General features: G+C 44.3%; 1 protein-coding gene across 2 annotated transcripts in view; it reads right to left on the reverse strand.

The window, feature by feature from the left end:
• Mgat4d (MGAT4 family member D) overlaps positions 1-10,901 on the reverse strand; it is a 37,972-nt gene that overhangs the window by 24,704 nt on the left and 2,367 nt on the right. For both annotated transcript variants that reach the window (XM_059264325.1, XM_059264324.1), the window contains exons 2-3: positions 3,581-3,739; positions 2,112-2,249 (exon numbers count right to left, since the gene is read on the reverse strand). In XM_059264325.1, coding sequence (XP_059120308.1) covers positions 2,112-2,249; positions 3,581-3,739 — 297 coding nt within the window. The remainder of the gene's footprint in view (positions 1-2,111; positions 2,250-3,580; positions 3,740-10,901) is intronic.

Raw genomic sequence — 10,901 nt, forward strand, 5'->3', positions numbered from 1 at the left:
GTTCTCCCATCTTCTTCCTGAAGAGACACTGGAGTCCCACATGGGACAGATAGTCTGAAATATTTTCATTTGTGGAAACCCTGAGTGACGTCATTTCTAAATGGTTTGCTGGGATAATATGTATCTCCAACGACTTTAGGCACCTGTAATGAGGGAAGCATGGAGAAGCACGGCCCCAGCATGATCTAGACGGGAGCTGAGCTTCTACAGGCAGTCTTGTTCACCCTAGTGTCCTGTGTGCAAGTGCACACCAGCCTTTTCAGTTCTGGTTTCCTCACTGTTTATATTTGTTTATATTTAGTTTAGGCTACCTTTATTCTTCATGCCTAATATCTTATAGCTTATGTATTTTTCCTATTGCCTTTCAACTTCTACTACAAACTATCATTCACACACACACACACACACACACACACACACACACACACACACTATTCAAAAAGCTCTGAAGGCTCTGAAGGGGGATTCTGATGGAGTTAGAGGTATCTGCAGTGTAAGCCCCCAAAATCCCTTTATTGTCTCGCAGCCTCTGTTTCGTGCGTCTAAGACAGGGAAGGTAGTGATTAGCCTCTTGCACTGGCTTCTGGGGACTAAGCAAAGTAATGGGAAAACAAGAGTTTAGTTTGGGAAACAGTAAGAACTTAGTAGATGTTAAACAGTGTCTCAGAGCCCCACTCTCTCCACACGCCAGGCCTGGGCAATGTGTCAGAGGCATGTGATGCATACTTATTCCTGAGGGACTAGCTCGTCCAGGGACTGCAAACCTTTTCTGTGAAGGGTCAGACAGGACAGACTTTTGGCTGTATCTGTCACAGCCACTCAACTCTGCCACCAGTGCAAGAGCAGACATACGTGAACATGGTTCTGTCCCAGCAAAGCCTTAGGTAGAATCCGGCAGCCTGGCAGCCTGACCCCAAGTGACCCTCTCACTGGAACAAAGGAGACTTGGGGGATGTCAGACATTCTGAGATTTGGCTCAGTGTCTCTGGTCCGAGCTGCAGTGCTGATGAGCCTGAACTCATGCTTCCAAGCTGGTCTCACATGGCCCCTCTTCCACATGGAGTAGTGACGCCTGGCTGTAACTCCAGTGCTCAAGAGGTAGAAACAAAGGCATTATGATTTCAAGGTCAGTCTAGGGTACATAGTGAGACCCTGTCTAAAAAGAAAAGACCCACAAATAAATAAACAAACAAACAAACAAACAAACAAATAACCATCCTCTCTTTGGAAACCATCTTTTGCTGATATTGGTCATAAGACAGTGGGAAGAATAGGACGATCACCAGGTATCAAGTTGTTTGTCCACACAAGGAAAACCTAGAATGATATTTTGAACACATAAAGCTTGTCTGAAGATCAGAGGACAGAGCTAACCACAGTAGCCATAGAGGTCAGGCAGTGGTGGCACACACCTTTAATCCCAGCACTAGGAAGGTTGAGACAGGAAGTGATATGGCTGGGCAGAGAAAGGAACATAAGGCAGGAGACAGGAACTCGCTCTCTTTCAGGCTGAGGAGTTGGTAAGGCAGGAAGTGGTGGCTGTGGCTCGCTCTGCTTCTCTGATCTTTCAGCTTTCACCCTGATATCTGGCTCCAGGTTTTTATTAAGACCATCTAGGATTTACGCAACAAAAACCCTTTGCCAGGCACTTAGAAGATGTTTCTTATGTACTGGACATATGTCATAGGTGCTTCGTGTGTACTGGACATATGTCAATTAATTTTTCCGAGCATCTGTAATGAAACTGAACCTAAATCCAAGGCACTAAGTGGAGTGACTACTTTCTTCAAAATTCACACCTAATGGCTAGAAGTCTACACACCAGTATCTTACTACTTCAAACCCAAAAACTTCACTATGAAATATAGAGGGATTTCTTGGAGGAAGAGGAAGATGGGAACCACTGAGAAGAGGGAGGATGGGCAGGGGAAAGTGGTGAGGGAGGGAAAATATGGCCAAAAAGAGATGATAAACACACACTTGGACCCGGAGACACACACAAATCTCACACTGAAACCCATTATTTTGCATGCTAACTGAAATTTTAAGATATAGATTCTCCCAAAGATCAAAATACTTGAACTTAGTTTCCCAGTTCTAACTGTTCTTACCTCCTGCTTTTCCTCTGCCAGTGGCTACATCTGGGTACATGTTCCCTGCGGTCCTTAGATGAGGGAGGAAGAACCTGAGGCCTTCAAATCTGTTAGGAAGTATTTCCTTCTCACTCAGCATGCTCACTTTCCTCTCAACTGCAAGAGAAGAAAGAAGGGCCACCGAGTTCACACCGTGTGTTATCTCTCTGGTGGGGATGCGTCTTTAGTTTTTTAAAATTTTTATTTGTGAGGCGGAGTTGGGGGGGTTGCAAACCCTAGCATGCATGCATGTTCGAGGTGGCTGCTGAGGCCTTCAGATGGCATAAGATCCCCTGGGGCTGGAGTCACAGCTCCTGAGGCAGGTGTTGGGAACAGAGCTGTGGTTCTCTAGTTGACGAGAGGCACGCTAACCGCTGAGCCATCTTTCCAGCCCGATACAACCTTTTTTAAAAGTGAGGGCTAGTAAATTCATCCAGACTTAGTGCTCAAGGAAATATATGCGAATTATTGTTATCGTAATTCTATATGGTGTGTAGTGTAGAGGGTAGCCATTCCAGCTTTGATCTGGAAGTTCCAACCCCTATTGAGACTTCGGCAACTGTCACACCTACAAGGGGGGCCAAGGGAGGCGCCTGGAGACCCGAGATCTGGATGGGCCAGCGCTCTCTCTGTTCCAGGACCCTGAATGGTGGAGGTTCCAGAGAACACCGCTGGACTGCGATACACTTTCCCCAGACCCGCGACCTACCTATCCCTTAATTTGTAAGTTACGCCATTAAATAAATCTCCTTTTAACTACGTGGAGTGGCCTTAATAATTTCACCAATAGTGTAGTTCAACGGTTATTGATGAGTATCTATTTTTAAACCGGTGCTTAATTTCAGCCCAACACTGTGAGCTATCCCAGAAACCAGCAGAACTGCCAGTCCTGGACCGATGAGCACTGACGAAAAGTGCTGTGATCCGTGCCCCTGACACTTTGATGGATGTCCTCTTCATTAAAACTTGCAACTTCATAACTTTTGTGTGGCCCCTTAACATTCAGCAACTCTAGTCACACCATTCCTAAATAATCTCTTCTTCAGTTTCGAAAAAGATAAACAAAGTAGGGGTTCATGTTAATAGTTCCGGTGTAGTAGAGATGGTGAGGGAAAAGATGGGTGGCCCCTCAGATACATGGTGATGAGGAGAAGGGGGCCGCAAGAGAAGAGGGATAAAAGATGATGCCAGGGCTTCTGGTGCTTCTGTTGAATTGATCATGGACGGTGGTAGACCGCAGAGACCACATGAGCAATCACTGTCATGGTAGAGATGGGGAAAGTGTGCCATCCATGTGTCTTGCCTGAGTTCTGCATGTCTCACAATGAAACACCAGTGTTAACTGGACTATTAGTGGGGGAAGCAGTCTAGAATCAGAAGCATCTAAATCTAAACCTCCAAGTTTATGTAAAAAAAAGAGCATTCACAAAGGCAAAAGTAGCACGCACCTAAGTTTCCTGATGCGTCTGCTGTCTTGGTAATTTCATACTTGATTTCATTCAAGACTTGCACTAGATTTTGGTGATTGCTTTCACTTTTATTTTTTAAACGTAGCATAGTTTCCTTAAATTCCAAAATATGGTTTCTGCAATTAATTAGTTGATCGACTGCAAAAGAAAGAGAAATATCTAGTTTATGCATGCAGTGGGCAAAACGAAATTTTCCAATAACAAGGGTGTTGTATATAGTACTATATACATATTGTACATATATATGGAAGTTATACATATATGGCACTACATATGTATTTGTATATATACGACACTCTATATGGGGTTTGTACATATATGGTGCTATATATAGGGGTTGTACATAGAAATAAGTGAATATATATTATGATATACACATAGCATATATAGATGGCTAAAAGAGCAAAATTTAAAAAAAAACAGTCATATGTCGGAAGTGATATTATCAATGATTATTTTCTTTTTTACTTTGTGTTCCGTGTTTTCCAAATTTTCCTTATTATGTATAAATTTAATTTGTAATTATAGAGAAAACTCATTGACCTTCCTATAAACTGGTGCTTAAGAATTTATCTGTGGAAAAATGAACAGAAAGCCGGGGATGTTGCTGAGTGGAGTTTGCCTCGCATGAGCTGGGCTCTGGATTCCAGGCCCAGAACTACCAGAACAAACCAAACCATAAAATGAAAAGTGACCAGAAGCACACACTGGTTAAGTCTGTGCTTATATATTAATATTCAACACAGGCAGGTATAGAAGCCATCTGGTGAGGCTGAGATGGCTTAGCTATCAAGGAGGGAATCACAATCATCCCAGGCACCATGTGAGGAGAGTGCCTCACATTGATTAGGTTTTTAGTTGTGAGGAAACACCATGACCAAAGCAACCTGGGGAGGAAAGGGTTGATTTGGTGTATGCTTCCATATCACAGTTTATCATCAAAGGAAGTCAGGACAGGAACTCACGCAGGGCAGGAACCTAGAGGCAGGAGCTGATGCAGAGGCCATGGAGGGATGCTGCTTACTGGCTTGCTCCCCATGGCTTGCTCAGCCTGCTTTCTTACAGAACCCAGGACCAGCAGCCCAGGGATGGCCCCACCCACAGTGGGCTGGGTCCTCCCCCATCAATCACCGATTAAGAAAATGCTCTGCAGCCAGATCTTATGCATGCAATTCCTTAACTGAGGTTCTCTCCTGTCAAATGACTTAAGCTTGTGTCAAGTTGACTTAAAACTATTCAGTACACTAGGAATCAATTGTAGTGATTGGATGGGCTGGAGTGGGCCCTGGCTCTCTGTGAAGAGATGTAGGTGAACACAGTGCTATGGATTCAGAAGATAACAGAAGGACAAAATATGACAGGAAGCCCTCTCTAGGAATTTTTCTGTAAAGCATTAGAAGCTAGTGTGTGTGTATGGGGGTGGGGGGGAAGACAGTAGTTTTTCACTTTTTTTTTTAAAGGGGAGAAAACTAGCCTTCCTGTTCTGATGGATATGACCCAGGAAAGATGGGGCAAGTGATGAAGCAATGTGAAAACAGACAAGAGGGGTGATGCCTAGGTCCATGTGGAGAGGTTGCTTCCCACAGTTGCAGCTATTGTAACGGGACGAAATGCAGGTGAGACAGGCGCTTAGGCTGGGCTTAGACATGGGCTTCCCATTAGTGAGCAGGCATCAGAGGCTCTCTGCTTGATGTCTGTACTTCTCAGTGAAATATCCAGCCTGCTCTGGGCTGAGAATGAGGGTCCTGGAGGCTAGCAGAGAACGAAGGGAAAGATAATTTTCTAAAAAGGTGGAAAGGTGGGAATGTAACATGATCTTAAAGAAACAATGACTGTGCTAATAATTGCTTTTATTGTCAGCTGAAGACACCCTGAAGCCATCTGAGAGAGGAATGGAACTAGATCAGACTGACCTGTGGGCTAGCCTTCAGGAAATTATTTTTATAATTAATTGATGCAGAAGGGGCCCAGCTCACTGTGGGTGGAATCATTCCCTGGGAAGGTGGTCCTGGCTGGGTAAGAAGGCTAGCTGAGAATGGGTCCAGGAATGACCCAGCCAGCAAGCAGCATCCTCTGTGACTCCTGATGCATTTTATTGGCTGTGAGTCCCTTGATCTGAAGTAATGCTGCATGGAATAGGAAGTTAGTCACCTCCAACTTCCTGCCTGACTGTTTGTCAATAAGAGACCATAACCCAAGAACTGAAACAAGCTTTTCCTCCCCCCAAGTGGCTTTTGGCAAGGGTGCTTTATCACAGCAACAGAGAGCAAACTAGAGCACGGTCAGATTCATGAAGCTGAGGCATCTTTATAATGGTTTGTATAATTTCTTCCAATTATTTCCAGTCACCAGGTACAGATTCTGGAAAACAAAGAGATGGATGTCATCTGGGCAGAGATTCGATGATATGTACTGGCACATGTTCTTTCTAGACCCTGCACTTAAAGACAGGGACCAAGACTTTCTCTTCTTCTTCGTATCTATCCCTCCGGTCTGTTGTCAACGTGGGTAACTCACACTAGGTCACACAGGTGAAGACAGTGCCCTGGAGTAAGAGAGTATCAATTTGGAAGGAATTCAGAGCCACCAGTGAAGACAGAGAAGAGGTTCTCATGGAAACCCATCCCTCATATAAGCCATCATTCTACATCCTTCTCAACATTAACAGGTCTACATTTCCCTTCTAAGTAGTTAAAGGACACGTTCAGGGTAAATGAGGGACACGAGCAGCTTCTAACCATAGCTTTCTTGTTAACATTGTTAGATGTTAGCAGGGAGCGATTCACAGCTGAAAAAAATTCTTATAGGCACACAAAAGGCCAAATATTAACTATAGTTCTACTTAAAACAAAACAAAACAAAAAACAAATAATCTCCACTGGGCAAGGCATGGTGTGCACACCGTTAAGCCCTGCACTCGGGATGCAGAGGCAGGGGCATCTTTGTGACCTGAATCCACATAGTGAGTTCTGGGTCAGTCAGGGCTATACATTGAGGCCCTGTCTCAAACAACCACTACAGAGTGCTTAATACCTTACATTATATGCTCCAAGACTTTTGCCTGCTTCTGTTTCTCATTTTACCACATAAATATCAGATAAATACAGGGAAATAATTCAGTGAGTTGTTTTATATAAGAAAATGTGGATTTCTGTGATAAACATTCCCCAATTTCCTCTTTCTTTCTTTCTTTCTTTCTTTCTTTCTTTCTTTCTTTCTTTCTTTCTTTCCTTTCTTTCTTTCTTTCTTTCTTTCTTTCTTTCTTTCTTTCTTTCTTTCTTTCTTTCTCTCTTTCTGCCAGCATGATGGTTCAGCATAGAGTTCTCTAGAACGTAAACTTGAGAACAAGACATTTGGGGTTTGCATTTACTGAATTCCCGGTGTCTGAAACAGTGACTTCCCTCAGCTGGATGAAGGAAGCAAATGGATTCACCACATGAGAACTGACTTCAGTGAGAACTGAACTGCCCCATGTTCACTTCTTGAGTACTGCTGAGGTGCGGCCACAGCACATACTGTGTCATCAGGGTTCCCTGGATAACTGTCTCTGCCAAATGAATCACATGCTGGAGTTGCTACATTGCGGGTGATGCAATCTACCTGAGACAGTCCCCTAAGGACCAATTTGGTACACATGAACAGAGAGTTTTCTCTGGAGGACACTATTCACAGAAACAGGCACAAGAAGTGGTCAAAGACATAACTGACAGTCAGCCCTGCTTCTTGCGACCTCTGTGATGAGTCAAGGTAACCCTACTATAGTCAAAAGCTCACAGTGCTACACATTCAGGCCGTGAGTAGGGACAATGTGGTATGGAATCAATGTGGGAAATTTGAGTTAAACAGTGATTGTAAGCTTTGGTCTACTGAGAATCATTGTGGAGCGTCATTATAGAGCATCATTGTGGAGCTGTGAAAACAAAATCCAGTTTATATGCAGAATGGATCAAAGTGACTTTTTTGATGCATATTCTCTCTACATAGCCCTGGCTGTCCTAGAATTCTACAGACCAGGCTGGCCTTGAACCTCTAACCCACAAAGATCTGCCTGTCTCTTGAGTGCTCGGATTAAAGGCATGTACAAACAAACAAACAAAAACTCCAAGGGGCTGGCAGGACGGCAGGAAGGACACTTGCCACCAAGCCTGTTGCTCTGAGTTCAATCCCTGGAACCTACATGGCAGAAGAAGAGAATTGACTTCAAAAGTTGTCCTCTGACCTCCACACCTGCACCGTGCCTCCCAATAAATAGATGAACACACATAAAAAAAATTAAATAAAAGACTCCAGGGCTGGAACTACAGCTCACTGGTAGATTTCTTGCCTAGAGTAAATGCTACCCCCCCCAAAAAAAATTTAAAAATATAAAAGGCCCCTGATATGGTCCTAAGTATCATTGCTTCTCACTTTTCATAACAGAGGGCTACAAATTGCTCTCAGATTTAAAAAATGATAAAACTAAGTGTGGAAGCATACAGTCAGCACCCAGCACCCAGAATGTTGCAGGATATTTGTACACTGTGTGAAGATATATTGCTCTGATTGGTGTAATAAAAAGGTGAATGGCCAACAGCTAGGCACGAGGTAAAGGCGGGACTTCCAGGCAGAGAGAGAACTCTGGGAAGAAGAAAGGCAGAGTTGCCAGCCAGATGTGGGCAGGAAGCAGGAGGTATATGATGGAAGAGCGGTTGCCACGCAACAGAACATAGATTAATATAAATGGGTTATTTAAGTTATAAGAGCTAGCTGAGACAAGCCTAAGCTAAAGGCCAGGCTTTCATAATTAATCATAAGTTTCTGTGTCATTATTTGTGAACTGGTGGCCCAAAGAAAAATCTGACTACACCAGGAGGCTGAGGCAGGAGGACTGTGAGATTCAGGCCAGCCTGGGTTAGCAAGACTGCCTCAAAAAGGGGAAAGAAAGAGAGGAATCTATATCAGTATGCTTACATTTTCTCATAACCACATTTTAAAAGAGATAACAAAAAAGTGAAAGTAATTTTACATTTAATTAATCCATTATATCTAGATGATATTTCATTTTGAAAATAATCAGTGTGATATCTATTCTTTTTTAGTGATACTTAAGTTTTGTGTTGTGTGTGTGGATGTGGTGTGTGTGTGTGTGTGTGTGTGTGTGTGTGATGTGTGTGTGTGTATGTGGTGTGTGTATGTGGTGTGTGTGTGTGTGTGTGTATGTGGGGTGTGTGTGTGTGTGTGTGTGTGTGTGGTGTGTGTGTGTGTGTGTGTGTGTGTGTGTGTGTGTGACTCTTCTACCTCTCAGCATCGTGATTCAGATGCTGAAGATGAGTGATCAATAGAAACACTTCCACACCCAAACAGGAAAGCTTGCCAGAAAGCTAGTCCACACTTCTTAAGACACTAAATGTAAACCCAAACTACTTAAGGTTAAAGGGCAGGTGGGGTCTCAGTCTCACAGGTCACATGACTCCACGGGCTGCACTGTCAGGCGGCGTGAGCCCCGGCCATCAGTTGTGAGCTTATTGGAGTAGGTGTCTCTGGCACCTTTCACCCCAGACTCAGTGGGTTAGAAAGGGCATGTTAGTAAGACTCCCAGCTGATGGTCACCTTAAGACTCGGGAAGCCCTGTCACAGGTGCCTGCCATCATTTTACCTGTGTTATCATTCAGGCTTCAGTGTCTTGGGGTGTACTATTTGCCTCTTGGTTGGGCTCTCACCATTCTCCGACTCACCATGGTCTTCCAGAACACCACTCAAAGACTAGAAGAAAGCCTAAACTGTTTGCCTTGGTTTATAAAGTCCAACGCAATGTAGCCGTGAATGTTTGTCATTCATCCATGGAATGATGAAAGGCACTGGATACATGTGGTACCTTGGGCCACTCACTGGGACAAAGTACAGGAAAACAATGCCAGTCAAGTTTAGTTTCTACTCTGTTTAAATTGGCAATCTTGGCTGGGTGGTGGTGGCACACGCCTTTAATCCCAGCACTTGGGAGGCAGAGCCAGGCCGATCTCTGAGTTCGAGGCCAGCCTGGTCTACAGAGCGAGATCCAGGACAGGCACCAAAACCACACAGAGAAACCCTGTCTCGAAAAACCAAAAATTGGCAATTCCCCCCCAACCCCCAGAGCTGACGACCGAACCCAGGGTCTTGTGCTTGCTAGGCAAGTGCTCTATCACTGAGCTAAATCCCCAACCCCAGCAATCTTTTTTTTTTAATTTAATTAATTAATTTATTTTCATCCCAACCAGTTTCCCCTCCCTCCTCTTTTCCTGTTCTCCCCCAACCCTGTACCTTTCCTTCATCCCCCCACTAATCCACTCCTCCTCTGTTTCTCTTCAGAAAGGGGCAGGCCTCCCATGGGTATCAACAAAGCATGGCATATCAAGTTACAGTAAGACTAAACACATCCCTTTGTATTAAAGCTGGGCAAGGCAATCCAGTACAAGGAATAGGGTTCCCAGAGCCAGCCAAAGTGTCAGGGACAGGCTTGCTCCCACTGTTAGGAGACCCGCAAGCAGACCAAGCTACACAACTGTCACATATATGTAGAGGGCTTAAGTCAGTCCCATGCAGGCTCCCTGGTTGTTGGTTCAGGCTCTGTGAGCTCCTATGAGTCTGTGGGTTCCCTTGTGATGTCCGTGATCCTTCTGGCTCCTACAATTCTTCCCTTTCTTCAGTAGGATTCTCCGAGCTTGGCCTAATGTTTGGCTGTGGATCTCTGTTTCCATCAGTTACTGAATGAAGGTTCTCAGAGGGCTAGTTCAGGCTACCTATCCACTACTGCTAGGAAGGAGTCTTAGCTGGGGTCATCCTTGTAGATTCATGGGAGTTTCCCTTGCATCAGGTTTCTACCTGACCCTGAAATGCCCCTCTTCCAGTCATCTCTTTCAGTTCTCTCCCCCTCCATCTATCTCCACCCACCCCCCAGTCCACCCAGGAGATCTCTTCTATTTCCCCTTCCCGGGGAGATCCATCAATCCCCCCTTGGGCCCTCCTTGCTACTCAGCCTCTCTGGGTCTATGGATTGTAGCATATTTATCCTTTACTTTACAGCTAGTATCCACTTATGAGTGAGTACATACTGTGTTTGTCTTTCTGGGTCTGGGTTACCTCACTCAGGATGGTTTTTTTTCTAGTTCCATCCATTTGTCTGCAAACTTCCTGATGCCATTGCTTTTAACAGCTCCATTTTAACTCCATTGTGTACATGTACCACATTTTCTTTATCCATTCTTCAGTTGAGGGACATCTAGGTTGTTTCCAGGTTCTTTCTATTACAAATAAAGCTGTTATAAACATAGTTGAGCAAATG

Source organism: Peromyscus eremicus, chromosome 5, assembly GCF_949786415.1.
Source record: "Peromyscus eremicus chromosome 5, PerEre_H2_v1, whole genome shotgun sequence".
NCBI classification, from domain to species: Eukaryota; Metazoa; Chordata; class Mammalia; order Rodentia; family Cricetidae; genus Peromyscus; species Peromyscus eremicus.